Source organism: Podarcis raffonei, chromosome 3, assembly GCF_027172205.1.
Source record: "Podarcis raffonei isolate rPodRaf1 chromosome 3, rPodRaf1.pri, whole genome shotgun sequence".
Classification (NCBI taxonomy): Eukaryota; Metazoa; Chordata; class Lepidosauria; order Squamata; family Lacertidae; genus Podarcis; species Podarcis raffonei.
In genome coordinates this window covers 45,269,920-45,293,606 of record NC_070604.1, presented here as the reverse complement: position 1 = coordinate 45,293,606, position 23,687 = coordinate 45,269,920, and the positions used below count along the sequence as shown (strand labels likewise).

Here is a 23,687-nt window from a genome sequence, read left to right as displayed (position 1 = left end):
ACAATGTGGAATGCTGCTGAGTATTTAATAAATTATTGCAAATTCCTTTCTTTGGCAAGCTGCCCTGCCTGATTAAATGATGCTCTCAAACCAACATCACAGGCATAATCCCCAAAGAGTGTTATTTTATCTTACTTTTTCCGTTTTGTCCCTTAAAGTTCCTGTAATTTTGCATTCTCTAGGACTCAATTCCTCAGCTTCAGCCAAACTATCACAATGAGCAGTCTTCGTTAACTTTAACCAGGCTCTTCCTATGTTTAAGTAGCGTATTTGTTTATTAGGATATACCTGAGAAACTCAATGTAATGTGCAAGTCAATTTTATTCTTACAATCCAGAATGTACTTACACACAGCATACCAAGAAAGCTGAATGTACAAAACCAAGTGATAGCATCAACAGTGGCTCACTAGAAAATCATAAAACACGTTTAGCAAAAGTACTTTTATAGCAATAGTTTATAGTGTAGCTCAAGTTTTTATTCAAACAAAACATTCTGTGTACAGATGGCACAGGAAGCTGCTTCAGCCCCTGAATGTATCTTTTCCTCAAATACCTGAATTCACTGCAAAACATTACACTTGCAAAGATAACCCTTAGAAGGTATAAAAAAAGGAAAACCACCAACTCTTGAGATATACTTGTGCATGTTTGCTGTTACATTTGTTCAAGTAAATTCACCATCCCAGCTACATATACATTTTTACCAACCTGCTGTTGCAGGCTCTTCATTCTTCAAAACTGAATATATAGATTCAACAGCATACAAGATTTGGTGCAGCAGCAATAGCCAAGACACTAAAAAGCAAATATGCCTTTACAACAGCTTTGCAGCCTAAAAGTAATGTTGACTAAAACGTTTGTCTGGTGTCCTTGTCCCACTTAAGATCCAAGAAAAACCATTGTCTACTGTAAAGTTGCATTCTATTTAAGGAAGCTTGTTAATTCAGGTTACAGCAAAAGTGCAAAACCCTAGGATTTAGCAGTGCATTGTGTAAGAGGCCACAAATGGCACTAGTGATGAAGCGCACACTATCTAGTTTGGTACATTAGACGAAAAGCCACCTCCTAGTAAGGGGGAGCCGTATACGTCCTGTGGAATATACAAAAATGGCACTCACGCTTCAGACTTTACTTATGGCTTACTTGGCAAAAAGTCTGTCCAACCTGGCATACAGAATCACTGCATAACTGCTAGACAAGAATCAGAACTGTAAAGAAAGCCTCAGCATTATTAACAGAAATAAGCAATGGCGTACTAACAAAACTAACGTTACTGGACAAGACGTTCTGAAATTATAAACCAATGGGACTTACTGCCTTAGCAACTCACCCGCACACAAATCAAACACCAACCCATCTGATCTTACAAAGAAAAGACAAAGTTCAACCACCTCAGATACAGTCTCTAACCCACAATTTCAACATGCCACATGGAAATCGTGTATCCCTACAGGTGCTCCATGCAGCAACGATCCGTGCAAGAGGCCTATGCAAAGCACTTCCTCTCTGATCATTGGTTGCTGGCATGGCATGGCATGCTAATGCTGCACATGGATAGCCTCACATTCAAGAAGACCCTTTTAATATGAGAGTGCGGCTGCATAAATGGTTCCAGGTAGCCTTATGTTTATCTTATTATTTTCCAAATTATTACAAATCAAACCAAATTACTATAATTTAATACAATTGCATAAATCCTCTCCTTCCCCTGCCTGAACTTCCTCGCAGCCCCCGGAGGCCTATGAAGAATAACCGTCAATGATCATGGGCCTGGCCGGAAACCCAGGTAGCCTTATGCTTAGACTAGATCTTTTCCTGACACTTGAGCTTTAAAGCAACTGCTGCACAATCCATGTGGCTTACAGCTTGATTGTTTTTTCTCACTGGATTGTGCTTTGTAAACAGAAAAAAGGTAAATTGTACTCTCCCAGGACAGTAGCAAGATTCCAGCTGTTTGATCTGTCAAATAACATTTATGCATATATTTTAAAAAAACAAAATTAAAACTGTGATATTAAAAACCATGCAAGAAACACAGGAGTTCACAATAAATCAATTTCCCTCTTTTCTTTCATGTTCAGATAAGGAATACAGTATGGTTGGGATGGCTTCTACCACTAAAAGTCTCAGCCAAAATCTCCTTGCAAAGTAGGCCTCTGCTAAGGAATCAAGTTTGGAATAGTAAGCAAAATATTGAAATAATGCCCATGACACTGTTCAGCGGTTGCCACCTAAGCAAGTTTTCATTACAGAACACTCAGAGCAACAATCCAAGACCAATGGGTCCATAACAACATTAACCATGCTGTCTTGCAACCTTTGGGTTAGTTCCAGTCTGTTCATGTCAAGTGGCACGCCTGGATCCAACCCTTTTGAGTTTGCAATTTCAGCAAGTTATGAAGCTATAACAGGAGTCTTTGCCAGGTTTTTAAAAGACTATCAGAAATATGCAGCATTCTCCAAGAAAATAGAAGCCAGTCAATGTATCTTGCTCACATCCTGCTTAGGCAGCAACTTGCACAGCTATATGGTTGGAGCAGAAATAACCCTGAGCTCAATAAAATATCGAGTTCACCTTTGGTACTAATGTTTTCAGAAGCAAAGCTTACACAGTTGAATGAGGAGACATAACAAGACCCTTAAGAGACACTGGTCCTTTCAGTGCAAGTACTGATCAGCTCCAAATCCCACTGAGGACAACTTGCCCTTGCTTACTAGAGGGAAAAACAACCTTCCAGAGCCTTTCCCCCTCTTCTGAAAAGGTGAAGAGTTATTGCAAAAACTGTGTTTAATTGGATGAAAGAAGTTGAAATACTAAATACAGCATGGTAAGATTAATATTTTCTTTTGAAGTTGACCCAACTGTTAACAGGATCAAAGTATTGAAGCATAAGTTTGATACAGTTATGCATACTGAAATTTGCTATGCCTACTAACTAGCCCATGATTCAGCTGTGTATGATTTCTGTTCCCTGGCAAGTTAGGACAGTGCAACATTTGGGGAAACAGCTGTACATTGGTAAAAAGAAAACTGCTTCTCTTCTTACAACACTGGTGGTGGTGGGAAAAAATATGTGCTGTGGTTAATTTCCTAACACGGTCATCCAGTGCTTGCTAATGGATGTTAATTTGCTGCAAAACATTCCAACATTCAAATGTGCAGCTCAAAATGTTGTCTTCAGAACAGTTTCTACAGGTGATGTACAAAATATACATCTCTGTTTCTCCCTAGATAGATTTGTGCATTTGAGCATGTGTGCGCTTCAGTCAGAAATGCATATACCTTAAGTTCTGCTAAACTTGCTACAATTCTTTCTGTTTATGAATAAAAATAATGTAATATATTCATTTAAACCAGTAGAGCTTTTGTAACCGACTCAGCAAAATGTGAATAGCCTTTTTTACTGGACCAGCTTACAGGTAAAAATTGAGAAGAAAGGCAAGACAAAAAAATAAATAATAACATAATAATGGAAGTATTTGACCCTCAAAGAGAATATTGTTTAGGCAAACAAGCGGGCATAAAGACAGCATTTATATTGTTCTAGAATACAAAATTCTGCGCAGAGTTTGCTCCCTACAACACTTACAAAGGAAATTTCACATTATGCTTAAGAGGACAGGAAATTAGTGTTTTCTTTCAGCATAAGATATGTTTATCTACTATTAGTTTAAGTAACAGGCAGTGGTGCGTTATGATACCACTAATGCAGCTTAGGCAGTGGTGTGTCACATAATTATGGCTACAATCCTGCAGCATTTTCCTGGGAGTAAACCCCATTGAACTGAATGGGAGTCACTTCTGCATAGACATGCAAAGGATTGTACTTCAAGTCAATTTTGGTGTGTAGATTAATATATGCCAAATACAAAGACCAGCTTGATTAGAAGACAGCTGATCTTATCATAGGCAAAGAATAATCTAGACAGCCTAGTTAGAAGAGGAGGAGGAGTTTGGATTTGATATCCCGCTTTATCACTACCCGAAGGAGTCTCAAAGCGGCTAACATTCTCCTTTCCCTTCCTCCCCCAAAACAAACACTCTGTGAGGTGAGTGAGGCTGAGACACTTCAAAGAAGTGTGACTAGCCCAAGGTCACCCAGCAGCTGCATGTGGAAGAGCGGGGAAGCAAACCTGGTTCACCAGATTACGAGTATACCGCTCTTAACCACTACACCACACAAGTTAGTACTTGTGAGTTGTCTAAAATGCCTCCAAATGTCAGGTCCAGCTACTCCAGTAGGAATAGAACAAAGAACAAAGGAAAATCCCTTCCAAGAGTTCCTGCCACTTCTTTTGCTATACCTTGGGCAGCTGACTGATGATCTGCAGTGGAGTTGGCAGGAAATGGAGATAGGAGATTGTCCCTGCCCCAGGTATATTCTCTAAAAAAAGTTTTCCTTCCTACCAGTGGAGAGAGGGGCAGAGACAACCCATACAGGATCACATTCCTCCCCTACAGGAGAAGTACCTTTTACCTGCCAAAGGCCCCAAGAATTCACATTCTCACCATCTTTTGCTTGTTCCGCAGAAGAAAAAAGCACATCTATTTTCTCTGCCTTGAAAGACAACATACGAGCCCCCAAACAGTCCACTATTGCTGACCCAACTCACAATGGCAACATTTAGCCTTTACAAATGCATTTGAGGCTCACCCAAAATACTTGGGTATCAACTTGAGCATCCATAGGATTCATCACCCCTTTCCTCTACTCATCTCTGTCATCAATGTACACATCTTGGGTCCTGGGGATTAACTGGTGGCGAAACTGACAAAATTATAGACAATTCTATTTCAGAAAGGAAAATGAATTTGAAACATAAGTTCTATCAATCTACTTTGTACAGCAGCTACATTAATGGACTGGAGCCATTCATTTTCAAAATGCAGCTATGCATAAGTAAGACAGTAAAGCTGGGTTCATGTACCAGGTTTGCACAAGTATTTCTTTGATTCTGTACAGTACCCTTAAAAACAAACAAACCCCCTACCTACTGCTTTAACTTCTCCTTCAATGTGATTGCTTAATTTGTGTCAAATAGGAAGAATTTTCACAAGAAACTCAGTTTGGGGTTTCATTTTAAAAGCTATTCCTGGACACTCATTTATAAAGTTATTTTCTTCTGGTGTATCTGTATGCTGTATAATTCTATAATATGCACAAAACTACTAAAGGATACACAGCGTTTGGAAATTGTGCAGAACAAGAGGTCAGGAGCCCACCTATAAACATCAAGTGATTACAAGGATAGTCCTTCTAGAAAAATTTAGATGGCCAAAAGAGGAAAGTGTGGTATGTTCAAGTGTTGAGCTACCAAAGACCGTGAGATACTGAGTGAAAAACCATTCTAATGTGAAAGTCTAGGCACATCTTGAACAACCATCACCTAACCTTTGGTATCTTCAGTTCAAATACATATAGATTTATGAAGCATATTAAGCCTGTCCTGGTGGATTGCATTTGGTTCTGCATACAATAAGCTAAACATGCAACACTTCTCACTATTCCTTGGCAAGAGAACAGCTGCTATGAAGACAACCCAACTTTCCAACCAGAGTAAATAGCATTTAAAAAGTTTTTCCCAAAGTATGCAAAGCTGCAATATTCAGCACATTTTCAATCACTGCAGAGAAATCACTCATTTTGTCTGCCAAATTAAGACCACTACATGATATCAGACAATAGCAATATTTTAAAAGTACTCTGAGGTCGCTTAGTTGCACCACTTAAAATATCAAGCATCTTTCCAGCTATTAAACATTTCCTAGAATTCCAAGGAAAAAAATTTGACGTTCTTTCGTGTTTAGATTTGTAATATCCTGTACTATTTCAACGTGATGCACATGCTGCTCCGATACCAAGACCAGACACCTTTCCATTTTCAGGGATATTCAAGTAACCTTCCTCTTTGAGTTTCACCAGTCTGAAGTCTTCTCTGACTTTTTCCAGCAGATCTGGCTTGAAAACAACATCCAAAGCAGTCATTGCCAAAGCTTTCGCTGTTCGCAAGGCATAGAACTGAGCTTCTTCCGACCCTAGGGAGAATTAAATCCACAAATGAGAACAGAAGGGATAATTAAAGAGGTGGTGTTAGGGGGCTGCGTTGGGAGGGAAGGACTGGCAAAACCAATTCCCTCCTCATTCTGAACAGAAGCGCCTGCTGGATTAATTTAAGCTGGTCTGCTGCCTTCAGAAATGGCCACAGGAGCAGGTCTTACCAAGAGCTAGGCAGCACATTCAAGACTGAAGGGATTTACTGTATAGCTATACCATAACTGAAGGGATTTGTAAAGGCCATTTCCCCTTCCAAAACCATTCAATTTGAATTACCCTGGGAATAAAAAGATATTGTCTTCTCCTAAGTAGCTTTATGTTTTCTTTTCCTGTATTAAAATGCACACCTTTCAATTTCAGTGCATCTAGCATAAATATGTGTTTCATACAAGAAATTCAGGCTCATTGTAAGCCTGAAGTTATTGCTTCTTGTGAATATGCCCACATGTGGACATTTCTAGTTTCTTCACTACCCTCTCATAATTTCTGCCACAAACATACTTCTCATAGTAGGAGTATCACTGGATCTTAAGATGCATATCTGCATAAGAGATTTCAACAAGTTATCCACACCTGACCACCAGGAGGTTAGGTTAGCTTATTAAAAAAACAAAAAACCCTATAAAGATTGATTTAAGTCAGCAGCACATTGAGAGACCTGTGCTTGCTCTTGCTAGTGTTAGTCAGCTAGCAAGGCATCAAGATTTCCAGTTGCTTCAGCTGCAATAAAAAAAGCCAAGACTTTTGGAATAGTGTAGCACAGACTTCAAGAGAAGTGTGAGCAAACACCCTCTGAAAATTTTAACCACTGAAGTGCTGACTAGAACAGTTTTATTTGTCATTGCAATTTTATCTTATTATTGTACAGTATATTATATTATAACCCACTCAGGGACCATATGGTAAAGGACAACTTAGAATTTTTGCAAATAAACAAATAAATATTTATTACTGACTATTCCTAGGAACACAGTACACAAATGTCCAAGACCTAGTAAGAATAATCACAGAAACATAGGTAAGACACATTAATTCCAGTCCAGAACAATTTAATGTTCCATTCAGCTGCACTAAGCATAGGCCAGCTGGGGAAAACCTTTAACTCAATGTAATTTCCATCTTAGTGTTCTTGTATATTTTTTGGTGGGGGGGCCAGGAGGAATACATGTATACACACACACACACACACACACACACACACACACACACAAAACTCACTAACCTGCAGCTGTTGTGTATTGCTCAGTATGGTTTAGTGCATCAGACCCAATATAAAAATAAGGATGAATCCCAGGAACCACAAAGGTAACATTCCCAAAATCAGTAGAACCTAGGAAAAGGTAGTTTTAAATGTATCGGATCAGGCTACCAAAAGGAATATATGTAAGTACTGCTCAGCTATGCATGCTCTGCAGCAATATAATAATTCAGATCTCAAACTAAGAAAGCAGCTTACAATTGGAACAGTGCAACTAGGCACATTTGTTCATCTTGCATTATTATACTGTTCCAAATGTCAGGATCACAAAGTTATTTATTTATTGACTGCAAAACTGTAGAATTGGACAAAGACAGTGATATGGAGGTAACCAAAGGCACTGGAAACGAAGTGAAATGAAAAAAATCTGTGCAGCTCCTGTCCCACGGCATGAGAAAGTATGACAGAGAAAAGAGCACATAACACAGACGAAGGCAACAGGTTGTGGGGGCTTTTTAGGTGTAAAATAAATATTTTGGGATTAGCAATGAAAGTTGATAAATGATAAGATGCAGAATCAGGCCAATTTCTCAATTTTTCAAGTACATTAGGTATCTCCCAAACATAAATGTTTCACTTTGCCAAGTTGAAATAAACAGAATGCAGAAATGATTCCAACAGCAGAATGGAGGTTTTGGTTGAGAGAATTTAGTTTTCTTAAATAACAGTTCAACAATTCCTCACATAAATGGAAAAAGGCATCACTCTTAAAGGGGGGGGGAGACAGTTCTGAAGAAAAAGTGATATACATAAGTAGCATGCACATAAACTGAGTTTTTCCTTTCTGCAGTATCAATATCAAGCAGTCCTGAAATAATACCGTAGATTCCGACATATAAGGCGACTTTTGAACCCTGGAAAATCTTCTCCAAAGTCGGGGGTCGCCTTATACGCCAGGTATGGGTGGCGCAGAGCAGAGCCCGCCCTCCGCTGCAGTGGCTCCGAAACACCTGCAGTGGGCGGCGGGCTCAGCTCCACGCTGGGAGAAAGCTGTCCGACGCGGAGCCCGCCCCCTGCTGCTGCTTTGGAAGCGGGCGGCTTTCTCCTGGCGTGGAGCTGAGCCTGCCCCCTGTTGCTGCCCAACGTATTAGGTAACTGGGCTTATAAAACAAATCCCCAAATTGCAGCTGCCAATTTGGGGGGGGGGGGTCGTCTAATACGCCCAGTCGCCTAATCCGCCGGAATCTATGGTAGTTTAACTTAGAGACTACCAATCATATCCCTTGCATGGCAAAACCACGGCAGCACTGTTTACTGCCCATTTAACTCAACCTGTCCTTACTTCATGGATCAAGTTGAACAAAATGCTAAGAGTATTACAAGAAAATAAGTATATGATAAAGTATGTGATTGAAGTTTCAGAACAGCCCCATTACATTTTCCCTTACCAAATTCAAATCCCCTTCAAATTTGTTTCTGCATTCACCTAGCAATACACATTCTGATACTCTAAAATATAAAAACTGATCACCCTTCCCAATTGTTGGGAAATTCTTAAAAGATGTATAAATGTATTTTCCAGGCTGACAAACAAACCAGAAATGGATAGAAAAGGAGTAAAAGCCAACCTGATAAATGTTTTATTGGATGTTTTATTATTTATTACCTGACAACCCAGTCAAGTTATCTTCTGGGATGAACTCCATGCCAAGTTTCTTCCCATTCTCAATGTAAGCTTTTTCCAGGCTCTTGTTAGGAAGCACGTTGTAGTAATCATTTGCACCACCTTTTAATTCCATCTAGAGAAGAAAAATATTCATTTGCTTTGACACAAAAATACCAGATGAAGTCTAAACCAAAGGGCCTCCAACTCAATCCTATTTGTCTTACTCAGAGGTGAGTCCCACTGAACTCAAAGGGGCTTACTCCCAAAAATGCATAGGACTTAGTGTTTGGCTGAAATCTGAAACATACTTACCTGAGAACAAGCTGCAATTCACAGTGTGGCTGACTTCAAAGTAAACATGCAAAGGATTACACTTTTAGGAACTAATTAGCTTTCTTTGGCATTTCACATCCTATTTATACAAAGCATGAATGTGGCATTATCTCCTAGAACAAGCAAGCAATTTTCTGCTTCCTGCCCTTAGACAACTGCAAGCTTCTTGCAAAACAGGGTAAATTAGAAATGTGGAATGTCAGCTTCCAAAGATGCCAAATGGAAAAAAACACACAGCCAAGATTGTGTAAATTCTTGGAAGGGAGTTCCAACTGAATATGGAAGTGAGCTCTGGTTGGGAATTACTTTGAAGTAGAAGCTTTAGAAGCAGGGTTAATCCCCTTAGGCTCCTCACTACTTTTATGATTTAAAGAAAATACCAAAGAAGGAAAAGTACTTAGAAACTGTTCAGTGAGAAAGGAAGCTTCTTTTAAAAAAAGAAAAAGAAAAGAAAAACAGTCCAATGCTGAGTCCTTGTGTATTTAAAAGCATGTGAAAGGTTGCTCTTACTCGGGTATGTTTGCACTTTTGAGAACCAAGACTTGACAAAGTTGAGGCAATACCCTCAGTTAAGTCCAAAATATCAGCTATGCTGAGATGTTAGTTCAACGGGATCAGGGTTTTAGTTCAGAGATGGATAAACCTTTTCAGCCTGAGGGTTGAGGCCAATCCTCTGAGGGCCACATGCCAGTTGTGGTCATGGCCAAGCACACCCTGCTCTCACCACACACAGACCGCCACTTACATACACACACATACATATGGAAACACGTTCATTCCCATTACAGCACTGAGCTGAAACTTTTCCTCCCAGCACTGCAATGAGAGAAAGACAGAGGTGACTGGACCATTTCAAACATCTTGACAGGCCTAATCACCCCAATCTAGCCTGCTTGGAGCCACAACTATAGGGGGAAACTGTCAGAGGGTAGGCTGACATGTAGATGTTATGCTTCTTTCAACTAAAATCACTCAATAGGTCCTAGGTGGTTTGGCCAAGAAGTCATCCAGAGAGTGGCTGGGGCAACAGTCAGACAGGTGGGGAACAAATAATATTATCATCATTATTAGTCAGCTCACATTGTCACTTAAAAGCAAAATAAATCTTTATGAACCTTACTTCACACCCTGTGGCCAGGGCTGCAGATTTAAAGCAGTTCTCTGCTTTTTCTGTCAGGATGGAGAGTTCTTTTAATGAAGGAGCACGCAAGTAAAATTCTAATTCAGCATACGAAGGGATGATATTAGGTTTCACACCTCCATTCTTTATTATACCTAAAAGAAGGAAGAACTATGTTACTGAAATCAGAACTTTGAATAGTATATTTCTGAGGCTTCTGGCTAAAACAGGAAAGCCAAACTAATTTCTGCACCTGAGCCAACTCTCCAGCAGATGTGGGAACAAAAACAGATTTTCTTGCTTTCTTTTAGGAAAAAAAACCCTTGTGTCTTGAAATTTTATTTGATTCAATAAAAAACCCACAAAGATTTGCATTCATGTTCTTCTCAGTTATTCATCTGTTGTCTTTCAGGATGAAATAAAATTGGATGGCATTGGAACAAGGGGGATTAAGGGAGCAGTAACACAGAGGCTGAATATATTTACTAGACCAGAAGTCAAGGCGTAAAAACATCCCTTTCATATTCTAACCTCTGGGGAAAAGACTAAAGTGTAAATTAAAGCTGAACAATTTAACATGTTTTTGTGGCATAATTCAACTTTGCTTAACCAAGTTAGGCATCAGTTTTGAACAGTACACCTCCTAACATCTTTTTTCTGCCTCCCCCCCCCCACGTAGTGCATGGTGGAAGAATACTAAAGTAGTGGGTTACACAACACCAGCTGCCCATGAGCTGACCAAGAGAAAGGGATAAGAAATGAAAATATTTCAAACTCTTAAACAGTATCCATTTTAAGGAGCATTTTTTGTGTGAGCATTTGAAATAGGTAAGGGGGACAAAATTCCAGAACACCATCTTTTCCACCCTGGATAATATAAACAGTGTCACCCTTTGTCTGCCCATATATGCACTTTCCTTCTTCAAATTTTGTTACAAAGAGACTAGAGTGCTATCAAGGTGCAGCGTCATCAAATGGTAGAAACAGGTTTTAGATCAGAGAAGAGAAGGTTCTGTATCAAAAGGAAGTGTGTTGTTTGTTTGCTTTCCTGTTGGCCCAGATCTAACGCACAATAGGTAATAGCTGACATTCATCATACTCAATAGACCCATTGAAATCCATTGATTTCAATCATTCTACTCCAAGTATGATAATTATCACTTAACAGCTCAAGTAAAGTTCCAGTTGAAACCACTTTGAATAAAGCAACTCTTGATCTGTTATATATGCATGTATGAAATTTTGCCCAGGCAAATGAATCTACTGTCAATTGGGAATTTCAAACAAGAATAAAGGGGTATGATACATTTCCATCTTAAAAGCCTTGCATGAATAGAATCTTGTTTGACTGAGTTCTGAATGACTCCAGCAAGAACAGGCTCTTTGTTTTAAGATAGTTTGAATTGCTACAATATTGTTTTAACTCGGTGGTGCCCAGACCTAATGCGCTTGCAATCTATGGCAATTTTTAGGCAGTAAATTATTTTTAGGTTTCTTCAATATACCTAGAATAGTTGCTTACCTGAATAGTTCTTTAGTTGTCTTGGGCTATTCAAATCACTTGCTAGAATCCATCTGCTACACTACAGTAACTGAACATTGGCAGCAAAACTGAAAGCTGCATCTAATATTTATAAACCATCTAAATTTTATTAGGCCATGTACATAAAACTGGCAAGCTTCCCTGCTCCAAGAATCACTTTTACATTATGCAACAGTTGTATGAAGCAAATCAAAGTGAGTGTACAGAAATAGAAAGGTTTAACTTTAAGCAAAAACTGGCTGGCTCACAGGTGAGAGGCAATACTCAAGAGAGCTCCTGAGAATGCCATCCATGTGTAGCAAAACTAGTTGTTGTCTTTGCTTCCGCTAAGATTCAACAAAGTTCCTACAAGCACAGGTTATTCCAAAATGTATTATTCTAAGTATTATTCTAAAGAGCAAGCCCATGCTTGCACCATGCTGTGGCATCAATATGCACACTTTGACTAAGCTTCAATACGTACAAGGAAGACTTTTGAGATGCTATCTCTATATATGGTTGATAAACAGGCTATAGAAAAACCAAGTGGTACACTGCTGGTATAATCCCATTCTCACGTGTTTCTGCACAAACTAGCTGGGAAGATGCAGACAGGGCAGTGCACAGTGTTTTTCTGATACTGGTTGTATAATCCAATTTGGCCTCAATAAGGTACCAATGCTCACAAGAGCAAGAAGGCCCATCATACAAAAATGTGTAAGATTTAAACCATGCACATGCTAAGAGTATTTTAATGGAAAATTACCACTTGAAAAGCAGCAAATCACTTGCAGTGCTGCCTGGGCCACAAATGCTTTCAATAATTTAATGGTTTTGTGCAAAGAAAACTAATTACTATTAGCTTTCATGACCACATAAACTAAATGCTGATCAGCAAGGTAACCTTGCCTATGGGGGAAAAAGGTTAAAAAGCAGAGCTACTCCAACCAGTTTAAGCAGCAACTACGTGCTATGAAGGGCACATCACAAAAAAACAAAAACAAATCGGGAATGCAAGAAGACATACCATTCCTTTCTTATCATCACTAAGAGATGAACTTTGCCTCACTCTTTTCAATTTGCTATTCTTATTTGATAGCTCTAGTACAGATAAACATTAACAAGGGCAGAAATTTGATGGGAGGAAACAAAGACGAGAAAAAGTAACAAGTCAGAAAGACCATGCTACTTTAAATTGAAAGTATTATGGATGGCAAGTTGCTCAAAACCTTTTACATTTTAGTTTATATGGGGTGAGGGGGGATCTTCCACTGAGAATATTTTTTTATGCAGTATTCAGAAGTACTACAACAGTGACCCATAATTCTATCTGGAAGGTATTAACGCCATTGCTTTGGAAATCAAACAGCAACATAAATCATATGGGTGCTTCTGGATGAGAGCTTATCCAATAGGGTGAAGAGGTATCCAATGGGGAACTCCTGAGAGAAGCTGATCAAAGCTGATTGTTGGGGCTATGCTTTGAAGGCCTGATAATCAGCTGACAGTCAGGGTTTCAAAGTGTCAGCCCAACACACATCAGCAGTGCCTCCAATCTCCTCTGTGGCCCAGGTGCAACTTTACCTGCCTCACACCTGACCTCATGGGTAGGACCAGAGGTGTAGGATAGGTAGCTGTGGATTGGTCAAAACTGCCTGATGGGCCTATTGGGCTTTTAGAACAATAGTTACTTTACCATGCAGATGGAAACCAAACCTTTTCACTATTAACTAACTTCAGTCAAGTTAATGAATTGCAAGTGTTTATGGCTAATTTGATCCCTTTGGTTAGCTGTCTAGATTAGTTGCCACATATTTTTAAACTTGTATAAACTAGAAATCCTTCTACAGTTAGACCCATATTATTATGGTCAGGTATAGACGAACAGTAGACTACATGCTAAAACTCAAGTGTGGACCATAGCACTTCAGCCTTGCAGCTTACAAAACTGTGCCTCGTCCTCACAATAATCCCTATATATAGTTAACTAGCACTTAATAGAAAAGCTAAACTAGAACGCTATTTGAGAATTCAATTATATAACCATCACCTCTTCCAGGACTCCACTAATAAATGTATCAGTTGCATGAACTGCAGAGCTTGTGTTACAGACACTTATGAGTATGTAACTCGTATGCTTTACACATCTGGATGACACAAGCTTAGCACAGCATGCATTCTAACCTCTGACTAAGGGTGAGGAGCAGATCCTATAAGCATCCCCAAAGCATAAAAAAGATGGAAGGAGAAATAGAGAGCTGCACCAACTGCCAGGGTATGATAACCCACATTTGGGGGAAAACAAATGTGTGAAGACTCGCTGTTACAATACACATTATTGCAGGTGTCTGCCATCATAACACTCAACCTTAACACCAATCACCATCTGATGAACGTTCATTAACCTTGGCTAATTAAACCATACATGGAGCCTGACTGCTCTCACCACCCCTGGTATGAGCAGATAAAATCAGCTTAGAACAACATCCAAACTTGGGTTCATGGTTTGTTCTCCCGAACAAGCGAGAATTTGCCAACAACAAACTAAGTAAACATAGCTTGTTAGGGTGAAACAAATCACAATCCAAACTTCAGACATCTTGCTATATGGGTTCAATTACCTGTGGGCTGCATACACCAGGATGCAGCTCACACAATATGGTTTCTTAAGCAAACAATCCTGACATATTGTTTTGGGAAAACATGACCAAAGTCTATTAAGTGAACATATCCATACCAAAGTTGTATAGCTCTTAAAGAACTTTCAACTTTACCAACAGATTGAACATTTATCAGAAAACTAAACACATGAACAGCCATTTTCATTTTAATGTTAACATGCCAGATACATTATAAAACAGTGCCTGAAGTATTACTTGCTGGACATAAGATTTAATGAACATCTCACCATGAACTCTCCATGTTGGTTTCATTTGCTGTCTTAAAACTGACAGATTGTTGTATGCAAGAACAGCAGCATCTAATGCATTTACTCCTTCCCAAGGGTAAGCAGCAGCATGAGAAGCTTTTCCATAGTATTTCACAGTCACACTAGGAAATAAAAGCCATCACTGGTTTTTAAACACTTTTTGAAAGGAAAAATATCCCTTTGGATTCATTCAACGAACTTAAGTTCTAATGAGATAAAGGTCTATGCTATAATATAGTGGTTTGATTTTTTTTAACCTCAATCCTCTATAAAGATAATTGCTGGAAAAACAGACCAACATGTTTTGAGAGTAGGAGGTATTCAATACAGAGCTTTGATACTCAAAGCTGATCTTTGTCATCACAAAACCAAGTCTGACATTTATATGGACCACTTGTACTGAAATAGGTACATACAAGACAGGAACTAACTTCTGTGGAAATAAAGAATATTAGTATATTAGACAGAAATAAATTGTGTCTGGTAGAGAAATATCTTAACAAATCAACTAAGAAAACAGACATTTTCAAAAGGCGTGAAGCAAATAACAAACTACAATCAACTGGTGTGAGATTTCCTGACAACTCAGTTCACCACCTCCCCTCAATTACAATACCCAACACAGTTGTCCTCATCCAGAGATCCTTTCCAAATAGAGAACAATTCAAGCATTTCATGAGAAGGAAGTACACATAAATGTTTATTTATACATGGTTCATCCACTGAATGGGGGGAACCATTCTCAATGGAGGAGCTCCATGCATTCTGAGCTGCCTTAGCCAGAACCATTTGGTTTGTCAGGAATGATAGAATTTACAGAACACAACAGATGCTTTACTATTAGCAATAATATTGAGTAACTGCTGCAGTGTTTTCTACCTTTTTAAAAAAAACCTAAAAAACCACTGCATTTTCTAAATTTAAAAAGATCAGATGATGGCCAGCACTGCTACTGAATTGAATTATACAGATTGCAGTATCCCTGACAAATTTAAAAACCTTGCCTTGTTTATTTTCATGAAAAAGAACTGTGTCCAAACCAACATAATCCTAAATTAAAATTTAATCACAACTAAGTAAGACCTGAATTTTGAAAAGCAATGTTAAAAAATTAGCATGAAAATTTTAGAGTTCAAGGAACTAGCACCGTTATAACGTCGGCCTATAAAACCTGCTGGGATCAAAAGATTAGTAAATGTCCTCTTGTATTTATTTATGTATGTATTTACTACATTTATATCCCACCTGTCCTCCAATGAGCTGAAAGGGATGTAGGTGTTTCTCTCCAGACAACCCTCACAACACCCCAAGTGATCGCTTATGCTGAGTTGGTGAGCTTCACAGCCAAGTGAAGATTTGGCACTCTAACCACAATACCACACTGGTTATCTATCATATTCTGGCATATATCATATTCTTCCTAAGATCTTAAGAGATCTATAAAGATATGAAACCAGCTGCAACAAATTGCAACTACTCAAGAGTCTAAATATGTACATCTGATGACTTTATTCTGACCTTGGGAAACTTGAGTTATACTTAGGTAAGATGACTGACTACCTGAGGCTTAGTAATAAAAATCATTAATTAGAAACAGGTATTAAGCACACTATGAACTGTGAGCAAACAATCCCAAATGTCCCACATTACACGGGACCCTTGCATAGGCTTTTGCTTACATGGCTTCATTTTCAAAGCGTGATTTATCATCTAGGGTGTGTGAGTTATTCTGTTGCAAACCTATTCTTCTTTGGCTGCAGCCAAATTTGGAGACTGTGCAGCCTTTGTTCAAAAATACACTGATATGTGTTTAATAAAACTTGACAGAAATTATAACGAAAAGGTTAGGACAAACACAAAAGCCAAAGGTAAAGACAGCAGTTTGCAATGTCCTGTGTGAAGACAAACTTGACACATTTCCCAACCAAAAACTATGAAGAATTCAGCAAACAGTTTTCCAGAGTGCAGAATATTTGTTGCTGAGGTTTTCCTAGAATCAAGTGTTATAAAAACATTGTTAAATAAATGTGGATATGCTGTGTATCAGCACTATCCACTTCCAACATGACCCAAACATAACCCCAGCAATACATGCTAGGTGCAACATATAAAGCTATATCCGAAGATAGCCCAGCCTTTCAGGGTCATGCCAGGCTATGGAGTTCAGTAGCATAAGTTATATAAAGTAGGATAGAGAAGCAGCATAAATGCTATAGATAAGAGAAACAAGAGAATCATACTTCTGTCCCAACTGAATCATAGGGAATACTGTTGTTAAGCTCAGAATGCCCTAACCCTTATGCATATATAGTTAAAAGATCTATACTATCAGTCTACTGAGAGCTACTGGAAATGTTGATTCAACACTGCTGTTGAACATAGAAATGCTAATCATGAAATCCTACAGCTCCTCTCACAGAGGTATGATGTATTGGCAAAAATTCGTAGCCGAGTTTGCTTGTTTTCCTCTTCCCTCCCTATGCCTCCTCTTTTCCCTTCTGTGCTGTGAGTGATACCCAACTAAGCCATACTTAGACCAGACCCATTAAAACGGGCTAAAATCCATTGCTGTCAGTGGGTCTACAGCATATTTTGACTATCACTGAATATCACTGTCTTTCAGACTGCATGCCTGTGAGCAGGTCATCTTGCTACTGATCTTATGTCATCTGCTCTGGAAGCCTTTTCAACAGAAAACTGGGTAAAAATACTTAAGGTAGCCTGGCCCAAGAACTAGGATAGAATCCATCAATTATTTGTCAAAGGCCTTTCTCTGTGCGTCCTGAAGTTACGTGAGTGACTAGTGGGAGAAGTGCCTTTTCAGTGCTGGAACTCTCCTCTTAGATATGTTCAACTGTTCCTTCATCATTACAATTTGGGCAAATCTGTTCTGTCTGCTTGGAATGCTAATGGCATTTGGTGGCCTGTTATGATACACACCACCCTTTTAATTGGATCACTGCTTTAAGTGTTATTTTCTGGCTCAATTTTATTTGCTGCTACGTTTTAAAAATTGTGTTAGCCAGTTTGAGATGGATGCGAAAGGTGGGGTATAAATTCCTAAAATGAGTAGCATTCAAAAACTTGCTTTGTACAGTTCTCTCTTGGAAATCTCAAACGAGCTCTGAACTAAGCAATAATTCAGTACTGTACTGTAAGTTCAATACTGCCCCATGTATCAAAAATAACATATCCCTATTACTACAATGGCAATTTTGAGAAGTAAATGTGTAGAACTTTCCTACTAGTTGTTTTGGTATGTGCAGGGATATGGAAGCTAAGAATACAAAAAGCATCTGAAAGTAAACACTTTCAACAGAGCTCTGTTTCCAGTTGGTCTTCATATACTGATGTCCACCACCTCCCTTGCCGCTAATCCTGCTATTACTGTGCAGGAGTAGAGGATCAAGCACCAGGTGTACTGCATCCAGGGAGGGGAAAAAAGATTATGTTCTGCAAATGGAGACAATTCAAAGGGCTGTGTTTTTACTTGATGAATCACCTGCAGAAGAAGACGTGAAAACATTAGAATTAGTACTGATCTAAAGTAATCTGTTACATGAGACCACAATTAATTATAAAGCTCATAGCTTCTGGCATTAGATTTTGTGCCCATTCTGTTCAATATGAAGAACAAAGGAAGATTAAGTCAAGACAAAACTGAAAAAACTGTACTAAATTTCTATGAAGGGGTAACATCCCTACCACACATATTGGGGGTCGAGGGGGGAAGGAATCTCATCTTAGTCTCTATAAAGATGTTGTGTGGTTTTCAAAAGAAGTGAGGAAGTGTTCTTCCACCTCTAGTCACAAGAAATCATCTGTGCTGGTCAGCTCACTTCAAAAATGGAAAGCCATCTCTAACAATGATGAGGAAAGGCACTTGAAGCTTGTAATATTTACTAGTGATCCAATGAGAGCTAGGTGGTGAAATAAAGCCACACCTTTTATTTATTTAAAGCATTTTTATCCTGCTCTTCAGTCACAAAAGGTGCCCTGAGTGGCTTAAGATGAGCCTTTCTATTAAAAAAAACAAAAAACAAAAAAACAAATTGGGGTGAAAATGACGACTTTTGCAAAGGAATTTTTTTTTTTTACAAATATACCTTGTTTGTCATTGCAATATCTGCAACACACCACTGCTTTCCTAATACGGAAGGCTACTGAGATGTCAACATAGCCATCATACCCTGGGTGTGAACTTCACTATGGCAGAAAGGCAGTCAAAAAACAGAATACCAAGAGGAATGGGGCACTCTGCATTTCTGGGTTGGTGTGTTAACTGCCATAAACTTTTAAGAAAAGCACAATGCACAGTAACACCTCTGGTTACGAACCGTCCTCCTTGCAAACACTTCGGGTTACAAGCTCTGCTATCCTGGAAGCAGGTCTCCTGGTTGCAAACTTTGCCCCAGGATGTGAGCAGAAATTGCGCTCCAGAGGCGCACAGGAGGCCCCATTAGTGAAAGCGCGCCTCAGGTTAAGAACGGTTTCGAGTTAAGAGCGGACCTCCAGAAAGAATTAAGTTCGTAAGCAGAGGTACCACTGTATTCAATTCTATATACAATCTTAATTGTATACAGCCTAATATCAGTTCTACTTGTTCTTAATATGCCTATGTGTGGTCATCTTTGCAGAAATGTGAAAGGAAATATAAAAGTTTTTAACACTCCACTGTACAGCTTTGAGTCACAAGACATTTAGGTCTACATTGCAGGCAAACACCAGATCTAATTTCTGGAGATGTTCGGTAATGAGATCAGCTGAAACAAACTCCTTTAATAATCACATGAAGAAATATTGTATAACCAGAATTGCTTCCAACTAAACACAATGACTTCAAAAACACCCAGCACCAACTCTAGTCCCAATAATGGTTCTGTTCAAATATATTAACAAATGTGTATAAAGAGTAAAACAAATTGTGGGTGGAAGGGTGTTTGTTAAACTGCAGCATCTCCTATTCCAATAAAGTTGGCAGTTTCATGAACACTATCACACATCAGGAAATGAAATGTATACCTTGAGCTAAATTAAAAAATCATTGTTAGGGTTACCTAGCTACTGGTCCAACTGATTTAAAAACAAAACAAAACAGAAGCTCATTAGGCAACTTGAGTAAGATGATGTTGAATAAAGATATGTTTCAAATACGTAAAAGTCCCTGAAAATGAAGCCCTGCTGTAATTCACTACAAAGTGACATAAGTGACATAATTTTGCATGCAATACTTTACTCAGAATGTGCATATAATTGTAAATATATAGAACAAGGTCAATAACTGAAGATCTTAGGACCAACTCTAGATGGAGGCTCTATCTGCCCCCTCCTCCCAACAACCAGGGGAGTAAAAAACATGTAGAGAGTAGCAGTTCTGGAACTAAAACTTGCTGGCAGATCACTGGGTAGGATATAGCTTAAGGAGGATGGGAAGTAACTCAGTGGCACAGCATCTGCTTTGCATTCAGGAAATTGCAGGTTCAATCCCCTGCAACTCCAGGTAGTGCAAGGCGAGCTAGATAGACCAATGGACCTGTGTTCTGTGCATGGACTCCATCACCCATACTGAAGGACTGGTTACTGGGAGCAGGTTGGCTTTGGAGGTCCTCATATCTTCCTCACACATCACCCCAACTTTCCCCAGTGCACAGCTAAGAGGAAAAGTACGTAGGAGAATTGTGGGTGAGCTTCTTCTGGACAGCATAGTGAGAAAGAACAGGACCTTTGGCACAAGAGGCCTTGGCAGCTGTTTCATAATGCCACCCAGCCTTCCTTTCTTACTGGGGCCCTTTAGGATAATGAATTAACGGTTATGGTATAAAAACTCAAACCTCACGTAATACAAGTTAATTGAAGTAGAAACTTGTTTCGCTTGACAGCTCCACACAAGCACCACGTGCTCATTAGCGGTTTATTAGAAACAGCAGCAGAACGTTACATAAATTGTTCCAAGTGCCCTTTGGAAAGCCAAACGAGTAACTCAAAAGTGGATCAAAAGTGAAAGGCTTGTTACAATGGCCAAGTAAACAATGCCTCCCATTCCAGTTTACTCACTCATGTTCTGCTACGTCGGGCAAATATGCTGCATCTTCTTGGGATGGATGGGCCATGAAAACAACGTCCAGACCATCGAAAGCCCCGGCTTTGATCAAGTCGATTTTGCCTCCTCCGTCTTCTTCGGCAGGGGTGCCCAACACAGTGATCTGAAAGCAAAGGTGACATGTGGGTCAGGAAGAGCAGCAAAATACCAAAGCATCCTGGGGGGCGGGACGTGGCACTCTCTTTACGGGAGGGTCTTTCTTTATTTACCCATAGGTTTAAAAGTTGCATATGCAGTGGTACCTCGGGTTAAGTACTTAATTCGTTCCGGAGGTCCGTACTTAACCTGAAACTTTTCTTAACCTGAAGCACCACTTTAGCTAATGGGGCCTCCTTCTGCTGCCGTGCCACCGGAGCACGATTTCTGTTCTCAACCTGAAGCAAAGTTTTTAACCTGAAGCACTATTTCTGGGTTAGCGGAGTATGTAACCTGAAGCGTATGTAACCTGAGGTACCACTGTACACCTCCAGAGATCTTTCTAGGGCACTTTGCGAAAACAAGACGCAAAGAATGGGCATGGTGAGAACTGCAGCAGCGTCCCAGCTAGCCCACCCCCCCCCAAAAAAAAGGAAAGAAAAAGAGGGGGCTCGGAAAGGTTGTGGGTTGAAAGCAAAAGATGCGGGGCGCAGCTTCTCCCCCTCTCCCACCCACCCTGCACCTTGACGGCGGGGACGTGGCGGGACAGTCCGTCGGCGGCTCCGCTCGGGAGGAGGCTCTCCAGGGCGCCCTTCAGGCCCAGCGCGGCGGCGGCACCCACTTCGGCGATGAGGTTGTGGCCGCAGGCGTGGCCGATGCCCGGCAGGGCGTCATACTCGCACAAGAAGCCCAGCCGGAGGGGCGCCTTCTGCCCGTCCTCGGCGGCGGCGGCGGTAGGAGCAGCCCCCGCGGCGTCTCCCTCGCCGCCCCACTGCCAGTCCGCCCGCAAGGCCGTCTCCAGCTTGTAGCTGCGCTGCACCAGCCAAGCGCCGGCCGGCGAGGACCCCGGGGCCAGGCCGGCGAAGAAGCGGGCGAGGGCGTCGTGCGCCTGGCGCTCCTCGTAAGCCAGCTCCGGCCGGCTCCAGATCTCGCGGCTCAGCTCGGCCAGCCGCTCCGACGACGCCTCGATGCACTCGGCCGCCCGGCGCTTCAGCTCCTCCAGGCGCGCCGCCAAAGCGGGCGCCTCGGACGCCTCGTTCGGCCTCATCGGAAAGGAGCTCGTTCTAAGGGAGAATAAACGGGAACAACAACGGCGCGCTGCAGCGTCAGAAGGAAAAGAGCCGCCACCGGCTTCGCAAGCACGACAGCCACCGGCAAATGTCCGAAACCCGCGCCGCCCGAAGGGCTTATATAGCCTCGGTTAGCAGCCCTGGCCGGGACTTTCTTCCGCAGAGCTTGCTGGGAAAAGTAGTCGCTTTTCTTTAACACTCCGCGAATAGTTCTAAAAGCGAAAACAGCTCCCGCCGCTGCGTGCTGCTTAAGCTACCAAAGTGTTGTTGCTCAGGTGTATATATAGGGTTTAACCTGAGCCGAGGATCAACACCGAAACCTAATCCTACCTCTTTTCCTAGAAGTAACTCGATACAGGGCATTGTTCAACCACCAGGGACAGAGGTTAAAAAAAGGTTATTTCTGGACTAGGCTATCGGGTCAATATTATGTTTACTGTTGTGGTACCCGAATGAAGATAGATAAGAGACAGATAGAGTGGTTTGTGAAAATTTATGTATAGCTGTGTTTATACACAATTTTCACATCTCTCGTATTCAGGTACCACAACATTAAACATAACACAAACACAGAAAAGAATCAACATTGAAAGATGTGAGAATCTGTATTGTTTCAGGACTTTGAAGAAAAGCTGGCAAGTGTATACTTAAGTCTGATCAGGTTTGTCTTCCAGGAGTCAAGTGTATTTTTATCAAGAGTACTGCATCAAATAAACATCTGTATGTTTATGCTGGTGGGTGTATGAAGTTCTGCAACTTTCCATTGGTCTACCAGAACCACCATCTGTTAGGGTCATAAGGGCCGGGAGATCAAGTTTAATGCAGCCCTCACAAGTCTCATTAAGTATTTAGCTGTGCATGGCTTAATCTGTTCATAGCAAAAAGCTTTTGGTGTGTGTCTGTTTAAAATAGAAGTGCTGCTTCTGTCCCCAAGGATGTCTTGAGCCTGCTGAAGTCAAACGAAGAGCGGCTGAAATACAATTGATTGCTGATTGAAACCAACCAGTAGCAGTTTAGATCGCATGTAAATACTTGCAAGAGTTTTATACCAAGAATTTGACTGATTGTGTCAAATTAATATTCATATCCCCCTCACCTCCCAGTTCTTCCTAGCCTACTTTTGTCACATGTTCCCTTGTTGAGACCACCACCCTATTCATCCTATTGTCTTTACAGTCCGTATGAGCTGTGGTCCCCTAGTTTCTCAGTTGCCAGAACTTCCTGCCTACTTAACCTCACAAGTTTTGACAGTTTATGAACATTCCCTATCATCAGAGAAGTTTGGTTAATAGCCAACTACAGAAGCTATCTCAGACCAAACCACTGTTATCCCAGAAGTGTCAACTATCTTCCCCCCCCCCCCAGCATGTTTTGCATCTAATTTGAAAGACTATTAACATACTGGCACATTCATGCAGAAGTTGAATTTCCAGAAGGGTGTTGATGGGTTGCAGAATTCAGGTTTTTAAGGCCTAAAATGATCCTCCAGAGCTTCTGCAATGTTAGAAAGGCAGTGGCAGCCAGAGGGGACATCAGTCCTCTGCCAGCACAGACCT

General features: G+C 40.5%; 1 protein-coding gene across 1 annotated transcript; it reads right to left on the bottom strand.

Annotated features, from left to right (window-relative positions):
• Window positions 1-936: 936 nt before the first annotated feature.
• PM20D2 (peptidase M20 domain containing 2) lies at window positions 937-22,357 on the bottom strand. The gene is made up of 7 exons (XM_053381475.1): window positions 21,585-22,357; window positions 20,881-21,029; window positions 14,806-14,948; window positions 10,376-10,530; window positions 8,923-9,055; window positions 7,281-7,388; window positions 937-6,039 (listed from the first exon to the last, which is right to left on the bottom strand). Exons 1-7 carry the CDS (start codon window positions 22,107-22,109, stop codon window positions 5,834-5,836), a joined length of 1,419 nt encoding a protein of 472 aa, XP_053237450.1. The 5' UTR covers window positions 22,110-22,357; the 3' UTR covers window positions 937-5,833.
• Between the last annotated feature and the right edge of the window lie 1,330 nt (window positions 22,358-23,687).